This window comes from Triturus cristatus, chromosome 12, assembly GCF_964204655.1.
Source record: "Triturus cristatus chromosome 12, aTriCri1.1, whole genome shotgun sequence".
Classification (NCBI taxonomy): Eukaryota; Metazoa; Chordata; class Amphibia; order Caudata; family Salamandridae; genus Triturus; species Triturus cristatus.
Window position 1 is genome coordinate 813,624,725 of NC_140595.1, and position 21,855 is coordinate 813,646,579.

The 21,855-nt window shown below is 43.7% G+C and overlaps 1 protein-coding gene across 6 annotated transcripts in view; it reads right to left on the reverse strand.

Moving 5' to 3' along the window:
• The window catches only part of SAT2 (spermidine/spermine N1-acetyltransferase family member 2), a 115,718-nt gene that overhangs the window by 25,846 nt on the left and 68,017 nt on the right, over positions 1-21,855 (reverse strand). For 3 of the 6 annotated variants that reach the window (XM_085637517.1, XM_085637516.1, XM_085637520.1), the window contains one exon: positions 6,430-6,531. The exons of the other annotated variants lie outside the window; for them this stretch is intronic. In XM_085637517.1, the coding sequence (XP_085493643.1) occupies positions 6,430-6,531 (102 nt within the window). The remainder of the gene's footprint in view (positions 1-6,429; positions 6,532-21,855) is intronic. 6 annotated transcript variants of the gene reach the window in all.

Genomic DNA, 21,855 nt, shown 5'->3' on the forward strand with positions numbered 1-21,855 from the left:
CGACACTGCCGACATTCCTTCACCATCCACAGCACCCCCAAGACCTCCGCAACCATGCCGGATGCCCGCACCACCAAAGCCCTGAAGTGCAGCCTCCTCAACGTGCTCTTCCTGCACAGACACGCCGTAGAGATCTGGGACCTGCTTGACACCCTCTCGCCGGACGTCGCCTTCTTCACGGAAACTTGGAGAAACGCTCCCACCCCACCTCGCCACAGCCATTCCCGATGGCTACATAATCCAGAGGAAAGACCGCCCCCACCGCCCTGGAGGAGGACTTGCCATCGCACACAAGAGCTCCCTCCGACTCGCCACTCCAGCACGACCAACTACCTCCCCAACACCCAACACCTCCACTTCCAGACCAGCCCCAGAACCACGCTGCGCAGCACCTTCGCCTACAGACCCCCTGGGCCTCGCGCTCCTTTCACCACCGCCACTGCCGACCTCATCGCACCCCACGCCATATCCTCCACGGACTAAATACTCATCGGAGACCTGAACTTCCACCTCGACAACCGCAGCGACCCCCGACTCCACTGCCCTCCTGGACAAACTCACCCACCTTGGACTGAAGCAGCTCATCACCACCCCCACCCACAAGGACACATCGTCGACCCCATCTTCACAGGAGGGACAAACAACCACTCCAGCCACACCTCGCAGCCCCAATGGACAAACCACCATTGCGTACACTTTTCTTTCAGCAACACCACCGCACACAAGCCCGCCCGCGCACTCCCCGAAGGAATTAGAGCAAGGTCACAGCAGAGCTCCTCAACTCTACCCTCATCCACGACCCCCTCCGTCAAGACCAATGCCAATTCCACAGCAACGGAACTACACGGCTGGATCACCAGCTGCGCAGACAAGCTCGCTCCCCTCTGCCACACCGACACGTCGCCCCCTGAAAGCCGCTTGGGTCTCCACCGACCTCCAAGAAGGCAGATGCTCCTTCAGACATCTCAAGAAACAGCGAAACCACCGAAGACCAGACCACCTACAAGCACGCCATAACAGAATACCACCAACTCATATAATCCACCAAGACGACCTTCATCCGAAACAAAATCCTCACCAATGCCAGCAACTCAAAGGAACTCTTCAACATCATTCAGCAGTTCACCAAACCCCCCCCCCCCCCCCAGCGAAGCCACAGACATCACACCATCCCAGGACAAGTTTGGCTCCTACTTCCACCTGAAACTTAAGGCCCTCGACGACAACTTCAGCTAACAGACCCCAGAAACCACCCTCCCCTCCAGCAATAACAGACAACCCACCATCACTACCTGGACACCGGTCACCATCAAAGACACCACCACAACCATGAAAAGCACCCACTCAGAAGCCCCCATGGACCTGTGCCCTCTCCATATCTTCAACAGAGCCGCCATTGCACCTGAACTACACCGCACCATCAACACCACCTTCGAAACCGACATCTTCCCCGATGACTGGAAGCGGGCTGAGGTCAAGCCACTCCTCAAGAAACCCACGGCTGACCCAATGGACCTGAAAAACTACTGGCCCATCTCTCTCCTTCCCTTCGCAGCCAAAGTCACCGAGAAATTTGTCAACGCCCAGCTGACCACCTTCATCGAAGAGAACGCCATCCTTGACTACTCCCAGTCCAGATTCCACAGCAACCACAGCCCCGAGACCGCCCTCCTCGCAGCCACTGACGACATCCGCATGCTGCTTGACCAGGGTCACAACACAGCGCTCATTCTACTAGACCTCTCCGCAGTCTTCGACACCGCCTCCCACCACACTCTGGCAGCCGGACTCCACGACACCACCATTCGGGGAACCGCCCTCGACTGGATCCACTCCTTCCTCGCAGACAGAACCCAAAGGATCAGACTCCCACCCTACCACTCCGAACCCACAGAGATCAACTGCGGAGTACTCCAAGGATCATCGCTCAGCCCCTCCCTCTTCAATATCTACATGGCCCTCTCGCCGTCATTGTCAGACAGCATGGGCTCAGCATAGTATCCTACGCCGACGACACCCAGCTCAACCTCTCCCCCACGAAGAACCCCGAAGACTCAAGACTCAGCTTCCAGGAAGGAATAAAAGGCGTTACAGCCTGGATGAGCAACAGCTGCCTGAAGCTCTACTTAGAGAAGACCGAGGTCCTCGTCCTTGGACCCACCCCAAGTGTTGAGATATCTTGGGCGCGATTTCTTTTTAGCATATTTGATGACTTCCCTGTAAGTGATATCACATATTCTTTAACATTAATGACAACACAAAAAGTGAGATTGGTGCAATGGTAAAAACAAATCAAAATAAATGTAAAACAAATACAAAAACACTAAAACTTCACTAAGTGGTGTCATGGCTTACAAAAGTAGGAGAGGACTGAGATTTCCAGAGCAATTTTTCCCGTCAACTGAAGGGGTGTATCGGAGGGCTTCGCCTTTGGTGGCGTGGCGCCCTGAATCCTCTGCAGCTCCCAAAGGCTTCTCTGCACACATCAGAGCTCTGAACAAAGTTACATTTCGAGTGCCCTGTTCTAGTCTTTCTCAGAAAGTGTGACATTTAGCCTGCTGTGATAGAAGGATCCACCTGACCTCCAAATGGGTGCGTCTCACTCAGAATGAGTGAGGCTTAAGGTCCATGTGGGCCTCATCTAAAGTTTTGAGGATTCATCAGATCTGCCCAAAAAGAGGCAAATGTACTAAATGCCCCTTTTAGAATGCACATACGTCTTTGCACTCTAAACAGGGCTGACAGGGCAACTGCTGCATTTTGGCAGGTGTTCATGGAGGGGTGACTAGGGGGACTTTCTTTTGACGCCACTGGGCTGACTCTCAACAGAAGTTTGCATTGTGAGGCCAAACGCAAAGTGTCAAGAAGAGAGGACTTCAGGGTCTTCTTCCAGGTGATAATGACACCAGATGAAGAAGAAAAAAAGGCAATGCAAAAATAAAAAAAATAAAACAGTCACGAGAACTACACGGGAATGAAAGGCAAGTGGGCGAAGCGAGATGAATTTTCCTGAAGTGTTGTGATGCACTCCTTGAAAGCTTAATCGCCTTTGAATTCCTGTCTCCAATGTTCACTTCCTGTGTCACCTGTAAGATTTCTTCCACCAACGTGAATAGGGCAGATGGTGAATACAACCTTGGGTAAGTCTTCCATAACCATTTGGGCGTATTCTTTACTTTGACCACTAGGGGTCACATTAAGATTTTCATAGTTTCCCTCTACCAAATAGTTTTTAGGTCTCGCCTGAGCCAGCGCTTTAGCGCTGCTCTGGCGAGAGCTTTTGTAAATGGGGGATCTGGAAATGCAAACGAGTGCTTTCAGGCCTCCAAATACAGTGCATGTGCGCCGGGCGCGCGCACCATTTGGCAGCCTGCACACCATTTGCTTTCACTTTCGCGGCCGCTTGTTCTAACGTAACCCAGATTGCTTTCCGACTTAAAAACAAACACTCGCCATGTCCTTCTCACCATATTGTTAGAGTTTGTGATGAATTATCAACTCTTTCAAAATGAAGCATCCATTACATGAGATTTATTGTGCACCGGCACATTACTTTTTCTTATAATTTCAACTTGTTGCTAAAACTTGCATTTCTTGGCTTGATCGTTGTCTGGGATACTTTTGAAGCTCTTAATTTAAAAAAAGAAATTGCTTAGCAAACAGTGCCTGGGTTAACAGTCAATGTTGTAAGGATCATGTTTACATGGGCTTTCTATAATTTATGTGCTGGTTTGCTTCGTGCAGTCTGCCCCACCTTATCGACCCATTAGACAAGCATTTGCAATGCAATAGTCTCGCATTTACACGAGTTTAAGCAATTGGCAATGTAAATGACAATGCCTTTTATTTATGTTAAAAAAACAAAAATAAAAGGCATTGTCATTTGCAATGTCAATAGCTCAAACTCGCGTAAATGCGAGACCTATTGCATTGCAAATGCTTGTTAATCTATTGTGTGAAAGCTAAAGAAGCAAAAATAAACACGTTGAAAAGCATAATTTGGGAAACAACAAGAAATCCCTCGACTAACTGGCACAAGTATCTCGACTTGGTATTAGACACACTAGAGGCACGAGAGATATGGTCAAGTGGTCTCCAACACCAATAGTTTCCAGACTGATAACCAAGATGGCAAAAGTGATCAAGGGAACAGGACACTCAGACCTTCAAGAAATTGGCCCAGGGCAGATAGGCCTCATTACTGTACGAGCCAGGTGCCCTGCAGACTTACCTTTCCCTGCTCTTCAGCTTGGCCTGAAAGCAGGAGCTAAGGAGGCTGAGATTGGGGCTAGTTCCCTTGAAATCGTACTGGTGTGGCCGGAGGAACTTTGATGAGCAGGATAGACGTTGCCGCTTCAGTGCAAAGCAGGAGGAATCACTAATCCATATCCTCTGCATCTGTGAAAAGCTGCTCCACCTAAGAATATTCTGGCTGCGCCCAATAAGGCGCGCTCTAAACATTAGATCCCGCCAGGCAGCTGTGGAAGCATGCCTGAGAAGTGAGTCTTCACAGCTGGCAGCACGATTCCTGCAGTGCCTGAAAGCGGCCCTGGCATTACCCACTCATGCACCAGATGTTGCACCCTCAATAAACCGCTAAAAAGCACCAATTACTCTAAATGCTCAATTCTTTAAGTGGGCCCCACATGTTTTTGCTCCACAGACAGGCTAATTGCGACAAGACTAGCTCTCCATACTTTTGAGAAACTTTTAAGTAGTTGCACTTTAAGTTGGGCCTTGTTTAGATATATTGAGCATGGCTAATCGCCTTTTTGACTACATCACATGCTCTATGATGGGGTAAGTTTAGATGTATTGAGCATTGACAAGTGCCTCCTCGACCAGATCACATGTTCTTCTATGGGGTCAGTAGCCCATTTAGGAGCAAAGATTGCACTTTAGATCCTTTCAAGTATTCTTAATATTTAGCACTTTATTATTTATGTATTATTAAAAATGTACAGGGATTTTTAATCACTTTTTTCCAAATGTTTGCGATCTCTAACTGGTGTAGGTTTTAAGCCTCTCATTAGGCCCATATAAGTATTTGTCATTAGGTTTATATATAAACATGCATCTGTGTCTTTTACTGTAATGATTTTAAATAATCACACAAACAATTTATCAATCTATCTCTCGTGGAGTGGAGCATAAAAAAAGAAAACAAGTACATTCCCAAAAGTGAGCAGTGAAACAATACAAGTTAGCCAATCAAGAGCACTCTAAAGAGGCTATGCTCCAGGGGAGGGATAAACACAAAAATAGGAAGGCAAGCCATCAAATAAGAAGCAGGCAAATGAGAGTGACAGTAAAGCGGACCAATGGTAAGTAATAGCTGAGCTGTAAACACAGTTCAAAATTGCTCTTTTGCAAGCAGACAGCTTGCTCTGTCTGGTAGGCAAAACCTAAATAAGTAGTTCACTGAATGTGAGTAGTTTAAGAAAACAAGTCATCCAAATGTGGTATAAGCACAAGAAGAGGAAGGCAAGATTTTGGATAAGAAGCCGGCAAATGATAATGACAATGACAATGGTAAGCAACGGGCCGGCTGTAAGCCCACTGTAAGTTTTTCACATTGTCTACAAGAGGTCTTTCGCAAACGGACAGCTAAAAGCTGCTTGGTACGCTAGACCTGAAAAGGATCGTGCTTCTACCCACCTGTTAGCTCCAACTGCCCACAACCAGCCCCAAATCTCCCTGCATGTGATGCTGACCCAGCCCAAAGGGAAATACTCTGCACAGCGCCCCAGAAGACAATGAAATGCCAACCTGACTGCCTGGCAGAGCGCAGTGAGGGAACAACGGGCCAGGTTTGGCGCTGCACTGGGTGGACCAAGGAAAACGTATGTCCAGAGGCAACTGGCATTACGGTTCTGCATCAGCCGAACTCATAATCAGACCCACTGTCATCACGACCAAGATGCCATCCACCCGTGGTGGTTATTCAACGGACAGTCGGACTGGAGAAGAGTTACAATGTTTTCAAGCTGCACGCCTTAACACATGTTTTAAATTTAGTATTGTTGAAAAGGTATGTGCCGAAAGCATAATTAAAAAAATTCAAGTGAGTAGACAACTTTTTATTAATTAGAATGCAGATGTCTAATCAGACCAGGCACAAATCTTTTCAAGCAAGCTTAACACAAGCGTTAAACAATTTTCAAAGTGGTTCAAATGTTGGCATGTTTAGGAAACTGAAGAACAGAGAAGGACAAAATGATTTGACCCAGGAGCAGAGTGTGGTCAGGCCAAGATCAGAATTCTATTCTGGAGGTTACACAGCTGGACACCTAACCACTCTTTTACATCTCCTCCAGATGTGCGAATGATCATCTGTACATTATTCAACTCCTAAGATCTTAAAGGGGTCATGTACTTCTTAGACTGCCCACAGCCTTTCTCCTGATGCCTCAACTTTGGATTTCCTACCTCTGAACTCTGGCATGACGTAGAGATCCTCCAAGTGCAGGAATGGGCCCTGCCAGGTGCTGTAGACGATGAAATACAGGGCATACCCGACTACAGTGAACCCTGAAAGAGAGGCACACAAGTTAGTTGTTCTTCGTAACTTTGGGAAGCAGCTACAAGCGAAAACAAAGATCATAACTGACAAACGGGCCTATGTCGCGAAGGCCTTCCACAGCCTGTCCTGTCTCTCTAGTCAGCAGCCCTTTGAATTCTGGGGCTTTTCCTTTTAACTTTATCTGTCCTCACATCCAAGCATGACAAATTAAGTTGGCTGACAATACTAAGGTGGCAGTAGGTAAAGCACCCATCAAACTAAAAATTCCAGAAGCGCATGTCAACTTCTCGTATGGTTTTTGGCAGATGTCTCCTTTTGAGTCAAAACATCTCTTCTGCATCGTGCCACTAGTCACAGAACCTCCAATTAGCCACACTCCGTCCTCAGCACTTCCCAAACTATGATAATACAATTTACGTGAATCCGCACCCCAAAGGATGATGTATCGCGGAGTCAGACAACCACCTGAGGACACCATTCCACAGAGGTGAATCCTGCCCAATGAATCAGGTGTAAGGCATTGCCCTGACATCCCTTAGGTCTGAGACTTTCTTGGTGAACAAAAGAGCTGAGTGGTCTGTTTTTGTTTTTCAGTCTAACCTACCTTTTGATATTAATGGATGAACTGGCCAATCAGAATCTTTTCTTAACCTCAATTTTAAATGTCTCCTACATTAATCGCTACTTAACATAGCTCCTTCCCTTCTGTCTCTACAAATCAACACAGACAATACCCATCACCCCCATGATATCAGCCTTGTTCAGGATCTTGGTGCAGCTTTTAAAATTACTGTGAGGAGAACCCTGGTCTGGACTTTCAATGCTACTGAATGGGACACACAGCTGCTTCGCAATACAACTCTTCGTCCAAGGCATAGTAACTCAGGAACACTTGCCAGCACCTGGTTTATGATGTACAAATTAATGTATACATAATGTAAATTATACAGAGATTTAGGAAAGCGGAGATACAGAATGTAAACGTTTAAACATAAACCTTGGCACTTTATCTGTCCAGCATCAGTAATGGGAATGTCCTATAGCACATCAGTATTATAAAACAGTTCAAAATTAATAACAGGACCTTGTGCTACCATATTTACAACAGAGTTTCTTTCAATATTCATGCAACAACCAGACAACAGATACACCACTGAAGTGTTATAGATGTGTTCTGTCTATTGCACACTAGTTGGAGTTTGATTAGCAGAGCTCAGACATAGACGTTTGTAAGAGTTATAAACTAGACAACTGATCACAGATAAAGATATATAAAATATCCTTCATATTAAGCTGGAGCAGTCCTTAGCACTGCACACTGACTTTAATATCCACAGTTCAAAGTCTCCTTGAAATCTATATGTGTATCTTGCACATTTAACAAAGCTTAGCAACTTTGGCACTGGACAGCTAGGGTGTGATGGGCACAGGGTATGAACACGTCCTTACGCTTGTCTGCTCAAGGTCTCCGCGCCTACTGCTCCTTTTTCAGATCAACAACTATTTAAAAAGTGCTCAACCCAGGGATGCATTATGATGAAGGGCACATCTGCAGCTCTGCGAAGTATGCTGCTACAGGGGTGCGATGCCCTGTGTCTTATCCCAACCCAACTCAAGAGCCGAAACAAGTTTAGAACATGGGTGCTCCTTTAGGTACGCCGGCGCAGAGGGGGCGGAGCTAAGAGCCGACTAAGATGGCCTCTCCCTGCTAAAGCTCAGCTATGGCGCTAAGTTCCCCTGCCTCATGGTACAGATACAAGACCATCCACTAGCAGAGAATGGGAGGTGTACTGCCTCCCTGTGGACCATCTAGGAGTCATCTGGTGGGGATTTAGATGAGATGGCTCAGAGTACAGAGGCGATGCATGCCGGGACGCACACCTGACCAGGGAACTCCAGATGGATGTGATCACCCTCACTCACCTTGTTTTGGGGGCACGGAGTCAGTCTGGCAACCTAGACGTGTACAACTTTGCTCATACCTCTGCAGCAGGACAGCAGCAGCATGCTCTTCCTTCGGGCACCCTTGCCCCTTCACTGCTCACCTACTCAGTGGGTTGAGAGGTTGTGCTGGGAGACGCAGTGACCCCCATACGCATTGGGAACCAGATGCGCTTGACAGTGTGTGTGTGTGGGCCCCGTTTTCTCCAGGCAGGGCCAGCGCTAGGCATGGGCAGCTGCCCAGGTCCCCGCACTCCGCACACCAACATGGGTCCCGCTCCAGGAGGCCACAACCAGACCCCGGCACACTGGTCCTCTTGTAACCCCTGCTCATCTAATTGAGAGCAAGGGGTCTTGTTGCAATTGAGCCCACAGGAGAAGCCCCTCCTCTCCTGGGCCTCTATGCTATGTTTAACCTTCTCAGCCTACAAGCAAAACTCACACTTGCATCCCTTTATAAGCTGTATAACAGGTCCCTGTAGGTGGCTGAGAGGGAGGGGCTGCAGCCCATGAGGGGTCTGCATAAAGCAGCTTCATGAGCAGGGACATCTACAGAGATGCAAACAGCCCTCGATGTCTCACGCTGTACGCAAATTAGAGGGGCCTCCCACATTCCCCTTCTGCCAGGGGCTCCAAAAATCCTAGAACTGCCCCCATCTCCAGGGATGGAACAGCTCCTTTTGCCAGGGCACCCATGGACTCTGATACCTCTGCAGCATAGCGAAGACAGCCTGTCTCCTCTACGGGTGCCCCTAAGCTGTAGTGCTGGTGGGTTGGAAGCCACATCAAGAGATACCAAGAGACACTTTACCATTCAGACTCACTAGAAATCACACGCATTCGCGTGAGAATGAGCCAACTCCATCTTCGTACATGGCCGGCCAGGCTGCTGGGGACAGTTTAAAAAATTATACCAGAGAACGCAGGGTACTGGATATCTCCCCCTCGCACTTCACTGGACCTTAAGGGAGCTGCACGACACAATAAAGTTGCAGGATTGGGGCCTTAGCAACCCAGATAGTGGGATATGTTAATGTAGACCTCATTCTTAAGGCGTCAGTGCAGTTGTTGCTAAGATAGGCCCTAGAACTCTCCCCAGGGGGAACATACTCAACTGTGGCTCATTGTCAGAGGGGCTGGAAGGAAGACATCGGGTGGACCCCCAAATTTCCCACAGGGCTACACTCTGAACAGACCTTGAGATTTTCTATCCTTGTACCCTAGATTAAGCGAGTACCTGCTGCGTTTATCACCAGTTGCGCAGACAGACTGACTCCTTCCTGTGGGTTATAGGAGGGGAGCACTCGTATAGCTGCGGGACAGGTTGACTGGGTGCCCTGAACCCACTGTCAGAGTCACGAACGCCCAACTTCTAAGGCCTATTTCTAGACTGAGCCGGTCTGATATCTCAATACGACCACATAATACTCCATTTTCTCCATAACGTTCTACAAAGAGGCAGCCAGAAAAACTGCTGTTCTCCAAAGCAGTGACCAGTCAGACCCACTCAGATGCCGGATAGAAGGAACCCCCCAGACCCGACATAGACCCTCTACTTAAGGAAATGACAGACTCAACCTTATCTGTTGTGGACAGCAAGATGAGAGATCTCACAGCAAAGATAAAGTAAAGGAGACAGGAGGCATCTTGCTTCTAGTCCCACCTCGATACTGTGTACCGGATTCAATTCCAATACCAGAGTATGCCACACTGGGGGCAGAGACATCGACTTCCTACAGCACATGGTTACAAATCTAGAAGAAAGGGCACGGCGTGACAACCTTTGTATTTATAGAGTCCCTGAGGAAGCAGAGAAGCACAACATGATGGCCTTTCTGCAAGATATGCTGCCCAAACTCCTTGGAATCCACTTCAGGGAGGCACTGGAATTACAGAGAGCACACCGTGTCCAGAAGTGCCCCACAACACAGATTAAGTCTCCATGCCCAATCATAGATTGCTCACTACGTCATCAGCACACCATGATCATGTTACAGGCAATTAAATGTTCTTCAGGCCAGTTTAACTTTTTGGGGGGTTTCCCATATCTTTCTTGGCAGACTATTCAGCTGACATCAAACGTAAAAAATTCCTTGTGCTTCGACCACAACTAGTGCGCTGGGATTTAAATATAGCTAGCAAGACAAGCTTGGGTTTTGACTCAAAAGCAGCAGGGCCAAGTCAAAAATATTCAATAGAACAAAAAGATGCCGATGCTGCACTGACTTTAAGGAGAAGTTTTTTGTCAAATGAATAGATCAAATCAAATCCATTTAAACCATTTAATGGCTGTTTTTAATCAGAAAATATATTTAAGCAAATTTTTAATTTTTGCACGGTAGAATTTTAGAACATTTGAACAATATAGGTGAAGATTAAGACAATACATCAAAAAACATTTCGAATATTTACATGACAATGCATAGACACATCCATATTATCACACCACTGGCATACCTCAAACATTCAGACAAACACAACATAGATTTAATACTTCTATATACACAATAAGTCCATAAGTGAGAGTGAATTGCAATCTTTCTAAAACATATATTTTAGATCTGTTTTGGCAGTTTTTTTAGAATCTGAAGGCGAAGACAAGTCAACGTGGGTCAACGCGTTTCGAATCCCTTCACCGGGGATTCTCATCCGGACCAAAATTATCTAAGAGAAAGAAGAAGAACACTAAGTTGGACCAACAACCCTTTAGTTATAACCAATTCAAAGCCGCTATATTCCAATGATAAACCTTACCAAAAAATGACGAAGAAAAAGCTCTAAATGGATGGTAGAAGGGCTTTACAACCAGGATCTGTAACCATTAGAGTGAAAAAATAGTTTTAGACAGAGATTTTAAAAGCAGAGTGAAAAACAGAGTGAAACACAAGCAATGTTGTCCCTTTGTATGGTCACTAAACACTGTATTGTACTTACAGTCAAATGTGCGTATAGTCTTCTACACACGTCTTAGGCCCCTTAAAATTCATCAGGGTAATCTCAAGATGCTTGAGTGCGAGGTTACAGGTCAAGGAACAATTCGGCGACCGCAATCTAAATGTAAACGAAGAGTCGGTGTGAAACACTTGAAGTGTCTGGCTTTAAGCGGTGTTCAACACGCACGATCGAGACGTCTGAAAAGTATCTAAATGACAGAATACCTGGTAATTCGTGCTAATCCCGCGTCCTTGGGGCCGACGTGAACCGTGCACCTGGATCGGTGATTGTAACCTGAGCTTGCGGCCATTTTAACCACATCGCGAGAATGGCTGCCCTAGGGCGGTACTAGAAGGAATTCTGGGACGTGTAGTCTACTTGCAACAGTGTCCCTTGAAAGTCCACGGACCCGAATATATCGTATTTCTAAAAATCGTATTTCTAAAAAACGGGACCAATTAAGGAAACGGTTCTCCAAATTATCAACGGCGCCGAATTCAGCTATGTTCCTGGTTAGTTTTTTATCTATCAATAAAACTTTATTGCACGGGAGTACAATAAACTTCAAGATCTTACCCATTCCCGTAGGTGTTTCTTTTAGGGTAATTTGTACGCACGTTCACAATCTATAGATAGCGACTAGCAGAGAAGAATTAGATTCTTATTCCGAAGGGGCCCGTATTATTAAGATAAATGAAACATGCAGTTTAGTGACAGTCCAGATTCGAGTGAGCATAACTCTTAGGGTGGACTGCTCGAATACTTCCAGTGTGCAGCGATGAGTCGTGTTCGTTGCCATATTCCATACGCAAGTTGGAACGTCAACACATATCTTCATATGTGAAGTGGAGCATTATCAACACAATCAGAGTGTGCACAGGAATAATTACAAATTGAAAATCTCGGACAGCTCATTCAATCCTACAACTGATGTATTAAACTTAATGATGAGCATCGCCTCTCTTTTCACAAGTTTTGCATCAAGGTCGCCTCCTCGGTCATCCTGTGTGACTTTTGAGATCACAGTCCATTTCACATCTCTTTCTGTGTGGTTATTGAGATGCCAATGATTCACCAATGGAGCATTAATCACCTTCTTGCGTATCCTCGATTTATGTTGCTGAATTCTTGTCCGTACTTCCTGATTTGTTTTCCCGATGTAAAGTTTGTCGCAAGGACAGAGTATCCCGTATACAACAAATTTTGTTTTACAATTTGAAAAACAATCATGTTTCCAATGTACATCCCTATGGGTGAAATGATTTCCTTCGATTGTGGAGTCACAACAGACGCAGGTCCCACATTTGTGATGCCCCAGTATTGGGGGTAAGTTCAAAAGGCTTCTTATGTCCGGGCTCTTTGTTTTGGGTAATGCAGCTCGGACTAGCTGGTTGGCAATACTTTTGTCCTTTTTGAACGCAAATAACGGAACTTCTTTAAGTGAGGAATCAAGGTTTTTAATGAGATGCCAATTTTGAGATATGGTCTTCTTGAGCCAATTTGCGGTAGGACTATAGGTCGAAACACACACAATCCTGTTGGTTTTTGATTTGTCCTTTCTTTCCAACAATACATCTCGGGGAGTCCACCATGCTCGTTTGATGGCTTTTTTTAATAGTTTCTTTGGATACCCTCTGGATAGTAAGTTATTTTTTTAAAATGTCAGCATGATGTAGATATTCGTCTTTAAAGGTGCAATTTCGACGAATTCCTTTTGCCCCAGAGTTGGCAGTGCTTTTCATGTCCAAATACGAGGACCAATTTGTCTATAACAACAATCCTTTTGCAATTTATATCACAAATTGGGTCCGATACATCGATGATGTTTTCCTAACATGGACAGGGGATGAAAGACAACTCCAAGAGTTTGTGAATTGGCTTAACAACAGAACACCAGATATAAAATTCAGTCTGAACTTTTCTAAATGTAAGATTTCCTTTTTAGACGTGGAGATCTATCCCAACAACGGTTGCTTGGTTACGACATTATACAAGAAAAAAACTGACAGGAATAAGGCTCTGCACTATTCGAGCAACCATCCAAGAAGTCTAAGAGACAACCTGCCATACGGCCAATTTTTACGAATTCGTCGAAATTGCACCTTTAAAGACGAATATCTACATCATGCTGACATTTTAAAAAATAACTTACTATCCAGAGGGTATCCAAAGAAACTATTAAAAAAAGCCATCAAACGAGCATGGTGGACTCCCCGAGATGTATTGTTGGAAAGAAAGGACAAATCAAAAACCAACAGGATTGTGTGTGTTTCGACCTATAGTCCTACCGCAAATTGGCTCAAGAAGACCATATCTCAAAATTGGCATCTCATTAAAAACCTTGATTCCTCACTTAAAGAAGTTCCGTTATTTGCGTTCAAAAAGGACAAAAGTATTGCCAACCAGCTAGTCCGAGCTGCATTACCCAAAACAAAGAGCCCGGACATAAGAAGCCTTTTGAACTTACCCCCAATACTGGGGCATCACAAATGTGGGACCTGCGTCTGTTGTGACTCCACAATCGAAGGAAATCATTTCACCCATAGGGTTGTACATTGGAAACATGATTGTTTTTCAAATTGTAAAACAAAATTTGTTGTATACGGGATACTCTGTCCTTGCGACAAACTTTACATCGGGAAAACAAATCAGGAAGTACGGACAAGAATTCAGCAACATAAATCGAGGATACGCAAGAAGGTGATTAATGCTCCATTGGTGAATCATTGGCATCTCAATAACCACACAGAAAGAGATGTGAAATGGACTGTGATCTCAAAAGTCACACAGGATGACCGAGGAGGCGACCTTGATGCAAAACTTGTGAAAAGAGAGGCGATGCTCATCATTAAGTTTAATACATCAGTTGTAGGATTGAATGAGCTGTCCGAGATTTTCAATTTGTAATTATTCCTGTGCACACTCTGATTGTGTTGATAATGCTCCACTTCACATATGAAGATATGTGTTGACGTTCCAACTTGCGTATGGAATATGGCAACGAACACGACTCATCGCTGCACACTGGAAGTATTCGAGCAGTCCACCCTAAGAGTTATGCTCACTCGAATCTGGACTGTCACTAAACTGCATGTTTCATTTATCTTAATAATACGGGCCCCTTCGGAATAAGAATCTAATTCTTCTCTGCTAGTCGCTATCTATAGATTGTGAACGTGCGTACAAATTACCCTAAAAGAAACACCTACGGGAATGGGTAAGATCTTGAAGTTTATTGTACTCCCGTGCAATAAAGTTTTATTGATAGATAAAAAACTAACCAGGAACATAGCTGAATTCGGCGCCGTTGATAATTTGGAGAACCGTTTCCTTAATTGGTCCCGTTTTTTAGAAATACGATTTTTAGAAATACGATATATTCGGGTCCGTGGACTTTCAAGGGACACTGTTGCAAGTAGACTACACGTCCCAGAATTCCTTCTAGTACCGCCCTAGGGCAGCCATTCTCGCGATGTGGTTAAAATGGCCGCAAGCTCAGGTTACAATCACCGATCCAGGTGCACGGTTCACGTCGGCCCCAAGGACGCGGGATTAGCACGAATTACCAGGTATTCTGTCATTTAGATACTTTTCAGACGTCTCGATCGTGCGTGTTGAACACCGCTTAAAGCCAGACACTTCAAGTGTTTCACACCGACTCTTCGTTTACATTTAGATTGCGGTCGCCGAATTGTTCCTTGACCTGTAACCTCGCACTCAAGCATCTTGAGATTACCCTGATGAATTTTAAGGGGCCTAAGACGTGTGTAGAAGACTATACGCACATTTGACTGTAAGTACAATACAGTGTTTAGTGACCATACAAAGGGACAACATTGCTTGTGTTTCACTCTGTTTTTCACTCTGCTTTTAAAATCTCTGTCTAAAACTATTTTTTCACTCTAATGGTTACAGATCCTGGTTGTAAAGCCCTTCTACCATCCATTTAGAGCTTTTTCTTCGTCATTTTTTGGTAAGGTTTATCATTGGAATATAGCGGCTTTGAATTGGTTATAACTAAAGGGTTGTTGGTCCAACTTAGTGTTCTTCTTCTTTCTCTTAGATAATTTTGGTCCTGATGAGAATCCCCGGTGAAGGGATTCGAAACGCGTTGACCCACGTTGACTTGTCTTCGCCTTCAGATTCTAAAAAAACTGCCAAAACAGATCTAAAATATATGTTTTAGAAAGATTGCAATTCACTCTCACTTATGGACTTATTGTGTATATAGAAGTATTAAATCTATGTTGTGTTTGTCTGAATGTTTGAGGTATGCCAGTGGTGTGATAATATGGATGTGTCTATGCATTGTCATGTAAATATTCGAAATGTTTTTTGATGTATTGTCTTAATCTTCACCTATATTGTTCAAATGTTCTAAAATTCTACCGTGCAAAAATTAAAAATTTGCTTAAATATATTTTCTGATTAAAAACAGCCATTAAATGGTTTAAATGGATTTGATTTGATCTATTCATTTGACAAAAAACTTCTCCTTAAAGTCAGTGCAGCATCGGCATCTTTTTGTTCTATTGAATATTTTTGACTTGGCCCTGCTGCTTTTGAGTCAAAACCCAAGCTTGTCTTGCTAGTTGTCTGGCGGGTGCATACCCGCGAGGTTTTTTGGACACCAATTGAGTCGTATTGGTCGTGAGGTGTTTGTTCACGTTAAATTGACAGCATTTGTTTGCAGCTTTTGATGTTTCACGGTTGGTCTCGGCTGAGACACTCTTTAATAGGTTTTCTTTAGTCTCTTTATATCCTTTCTCACTGTGTTTTATTTATTCATTTTTTTCTTCTTCGTTTTGGTTTTATTTTAACATGTCCTCAAGTGACACATTTGCATACAGCGAAGAACACATACAGAAGTTGATCAATGACCCCCCATCATTTTCTGCTGCTGCATTGAGCACAACAGCTAAAATCAACAACGAATCGGATAAACTAATCAGACTAAAGAAAAAACAAATTAGGACTGACCTACACGGGCATTTTTTAGTTGAACATCTGCGGGCTGGCACTATCCCAGGCGGCCTTCAAATACGGAATGTCCCGGTAATTTTTACGGAGGATCCTATCTATAAAAAAGGCTACAGTCAGATCGAGACGAAGTGTAGCAGAGATCTTATGGTGTTAACTGTAGAAACAGCACAAAGACTTTCGAAACAACAACTGGAGGAAATTGTTATTCTTGAAAACGAGATAAAATCCAACCAATTGATTTCGGACGCTAAGGCCTTGCTTGATAAAGTCGATAAGGACATCTTGGAGTTTAAGGATTTTTCAATCAACCAAAAAAGCACTCAGTTTGAAAAAGATAGAAAATCCTTCTCACTTGAAAAGGTCTACCCGTATTTACAACTGGATTTCTACACCAGACCGGACTCACGTAGATTCCTTTCGGATTTCCAAGGGAGATCTAGACAAAAGTTCATCACTTTTTCTGACACCACGTCATCCTCCAGTGGAAGTGACACGGAAAATACTTCCACAAGAGGCGAATCTAACAGACGTGGCAATTTTCAACAGAATTATCAACCAAACTACCAACAACCGTCTTTTTTAGGACGGGGCCGACAGAGACAACGAGGCAGAGCAAGATTTACAAACCAGCCGTGGGAAATGTCCACGAGGCGCCAGAACTACAAGAATTAAACAGACACATAGCCTTGCCTTTACGTGAACCTCAGTTACAGACCACCTCACCGATTTTCAATCTCTCAGATAAAATATTGTCACAGGATGAACTGGGAGTATTAGAAAAAGGTTTATCATTCGTGCCGTCCAAACCAACAAATTTTGTTCTACTAAAGACGGAATTCATTGAATTTTGCCGCAAGATACGCCTAATCACGTTCTTTTCAGACAATCCAACGGAGCAGAGCAGTGAAACAACGGGCTTGAAGAAAAAATCTACTTTCTGCCCCCCCTCTGCGAAAACACCAAAAGAAGTGCAACTCTTTGAGAAAGTGGTGCTCTCAGCTATTGCTGAAACAGAAAACAAAAGGAAGAGATTTGTCAGATCTAACATCACAAAAGCACAGAAAGAAGCGCTGGTCTCACTCAAGAACGACCCATCGATAGTAATTAAACAGGCCGACAAAGGTGGTTCAATTGTCATCTGGGCCACCGAGCGATATACAACAGAAGTCATGAGACAACTTTCCAACGTGCTCTGCTACCGCAAACTAAGCAAAGATCCCACTACGGAACTGCAAGGAAAACTCTTCAACATTTTACAAAAAGGCTTCGACCAAGGTTTTCTTGGCAAAAAGGAGTATGAGTTTCTAAGGAACAAAAATCCTCGGATCCCAATTTTTTATGTTCTCCCAAAAGTCCATAAAGATCAAAGGTATCCTCCGGGTCGCCCGATAGTCTCGGGCTGTGAGTCTTTGAACGAGTCAATATCAAAGTTCGTCGACTTCTTCCTTAAACCTTTTATGAAGGATGTGAAGTCGTACATACAAGATACAACAGACTTCCTGACCAAACTAAATCTAATGGAATTTGATGAAAACGTACATATCCTTGCAACTTTAGATGTCACTTCGCTCTACACTGAGATTCCTCAAGACGAGGGTTTGGCAGTCTTGGAGTCATTTTTGAACAGCAGACCAAAACCAGAAAAAGTTCCCACGAATTTTATCATGGAGCTAGCCACATTTGCCCTCAAAAACAATTACTTTTGCTTTAAAGATGATTTTTTCCTGCAAATCAAAGGAGTTGCGATGGGGTGTCCTTTTGCCCCAGAGTTGGCAGTGCTTTTCATGTCCAAATACGAGGACCAATTTGTCTATAACAACAATCCTTTTGCAATTTATATCACAAATTGGGTCCGATACATCGATGATGTTTTCCTAACATGGACAGGGGATGAAAGACAACTCCAAGAGTTTGTGAATTGGCTTAACAACAGAACACCAGATATAAAATTCAGTCTGAACTTTTCTAAATGTAAGATTTCCTTTTTAGACGTGGAGATCTATCCCAACAACGGTTGCTTGGTTACGACATTATACAAGAAAAAAACTGACAGGAATAAGGCTCTGCACTATTCGAGCAACCATCCAAGAAGTCTAAGAGACAACCTGCCATACGGCCAATTTTTACGAATTCGTCGAAATTGCACCTTTAAAGACGAATATCTACATCATGCTGACATTTTAAAAAATAACTTACTATCCAGAGGGTATCCAAAGAAACTATTAAAAAAAGCCATCAAACGAGCATGGTGGACTCCCCGAGATGTATTGTTGGAAAGAAAGGACAAATCAAAAACCAACAGGATTGTGTGTGTTTCGACCTATAGTCCTACCGCAAATTGGCTCAAGAAGACCATATCTCAAAATTGGCATCTCATTAAAAACCTTGATTCCTCACTTAAAGAAGTTCCGTTATTTGCGTTCAAAAAGGACAAAAGTATTGCCAACCAGCTAGTCCGAGCTGCATTACCCAAAACAAAGAGCCCGGACATAAGAAGCCTTTTGAACTTACCCCCAATACTGGGGCATCACAAATGTGGGACCTGCGTCTGTTGTGACTCCACAATCGAAGGAAATCATTTCACCCATAGGGATGTACATTGGAAACATGATTGTTTTTCAAATTGTAAAACAAAATTTGTTGTATACGGGATACTCTGTCCTTGCGACAAACTTTACATCGGGAAAACAAATCAGGAAGTACGGACAAGAATTCAGCAACATAAATCGAGGATACGCAAGAAGGTGATTAATGCTCCATTGGTGAATCATTGGCATCTCAATAACCACACAGAAAGAGATGTGAAATGGACTGTGATCTCAAAAGTCACACAGGATGACCGAGGAGGCGACCTTGATGCAAAACTTGTGAAAAGAGAGGCGATGCTCATCATTAAGTTTAATACATCAGTTGTAGGATTGAATGAGCTGTCCGAGATTTTCAATTTGTAATTATTCCTGTGCACACTCTGATTGTGTTGATAATGCTCCACTTCACATATGAAGATATGTGTTGACGTTCCAACTTGCGTATGGAATATGGCAACGAACACGACTCATCGCTGCACACTGGAAGTATTCGAGCAGTCCACCCTAAGAGTTATGCTCACTCGAATCTGGACTGTCACTAAACTGCATGTTTCATTTATCTTAATAATACGGGCCCCTTCGGAATAAGAATCTAATTCTTCTCTGCTAGTCGCTATCTATAGATTGTGAACGTGCGTACAAATTACCCTAAAAGAAACACCTACGGGAATGGGTAAGATCTTGAAGTTTATTGTACTCCCGTGCAATAAAGTTTTATTGATAGATAAAAAACTAACCAGGAACATAGCTGAATTCGGCGCCGTTGATAATTTGGAGAACCGTTTCCTTAATTGGTCCCGTTTTTTAGAAATACGATTTTTAGAAATACGATATATTCGGGTCCGTGGACTTTCAAGGGACACTGTTGCAAGTAGACTACACGTCCCAGAATTCCTTCTAGTACCGCCCTAGGGCAGCCATTCTCGCGATGTGGTTAAAATGGCCGCAAGCTCAGGTTACAATCACCGATCCAGGTGCACGGTTCACGTCGGCCCCAAGGACGCGGGATTAGCACGAATTACCAGGTATTCTGTCATTTAGATACTTTTCAGACGTCTCGATCGTGCGTGTTGAACACCGCTTAAAGCCAGACACTTCAAGTGTTTCACACCGACTCTTCGTTTACATTTAGATTGCGGTCGCCGAATTGTTCCTTGACCTGTAACCTCGCACTCAAGCATCTTGAGATTACCCTGATGAATTTTAAGGGGCCTAAGACGTGTGTAGAAGACTATACGCACATTTGACTGTAAGTACAATACAGTGTTTAGTGACCATACAAAGGGACAACATTGCTTGTGTTTCACTCTGTTTTTCACTCTGCTTTTAAAATCTCTGTCTAAAACTATTTTTTCACTCTAATGGTTACAGATCCTGGTTGTAAAGCCCTTCTACCATCCATTTAGAGCTTTTTCTTCGTCATTTTTTGGTAAGGTTTATCATTGGAATATAGCGGCTTTGAATTGGTTATAACTAAAGGGTTGTTGGTCCAACTTAGTGTTCTTCTTCTTTCTCTTAGATAATTTTGGTCCTGATGAGAATCCCCGGTGAAGGGATTCGAAACGCGTTGACCCACGTTGACTTGTCTTCGCCTTCAGATTCTAAAAAAACTGCCAAAACAGATCTAAAATATATGTTTTAGAAAGATTGCAATTCACTCTCACTTATGGACTTATTGTGTATATAGAAGTATTAAATCTATGTTGTGTTTGTCTGAATGTTTGAGGTATGCCAGTGGTGTGATAATATGGATGTGTCTATGCATTGTCATGTAAATATTCGAAATGTTTTTTGATGTATTGTCTTAATCTTCACCTATATTGTTCAAATGTTCTAAAATTCTACCGTGCAAAAATTAAAAATTTGCTTAAATATATTTTCTGATTAAAAACAGCCATTAAATGGTTTAAATGGATTTGATTTGATCTATTCATTTGACAAAAAACTTCTCCTTAAAGTCAGTGCAGCATCGGCATCTTTTTGTTCTATGGGATTTAAATATGGCTTGTTGGCTCCTGCACGTATGATATTAACTATACACGGGAAGACCAAACATTTCTTTGAGCCTTAGGACTTTGAACCTTATCCGGATGCACTCAATGACAACATGGATACAGACATCCCAGGGTTATCGGAACCCATTTCCACCGATACAACTACTGTGAGACAGTCTCGCTATCCAATAAAGTTGCAAGCACCCAGTCCAACACATCGAGAATCTGACTGAGAAGGCCTTTATAGGGTGGTGGGGTCCCTCCATATAAACAGAGAAAGAGGTGAATCCAGATCGCCCCCCTAAACAGGCAACAGAGGGAATGTTGCACGAGAAAGATGATATCTAGAAGCAGTCGGAACCATGGGAGCAGAACTGTATGAAAATAATCTGTTTTCTACGACTACACACCACACATGCCCCTCTCCCTGCCTTAGTGCTTCCCTTGTTCTAGCCCCCGGGACTCCAGGGGGGCTTGGTTTAGCACCATCAGGGATATTGGGGCTTACAACATATGGTAGATGGCCTGGGATCCACCATCCATATCACTATCCCACACTATAGAATGTAGCACTTTACATCATGTATAGACACTATATCCGGGGCCACTCGAATAATGCGATTGTGCGGCCACGCCAATTTTTGCATGATTACAGATTTGACGCATTTGCCACATAATCCATCATCAGCTGCATAATCTGCAGACTTTAACAAAAAAAATGTTTGTTTCTAGGTCAAACAATTCAAAAGTTACTAAAAATGCAATGACACGTGGAAGACTTTTTAACTGGTACTAATGGGGTGCAAGTAACGCCCACAGAGTTTTATTAAGTTTAAAAATGTTGAAATAATGAAGTACTGCCATTACAAAATGTGCTGCATTATGCCAAATA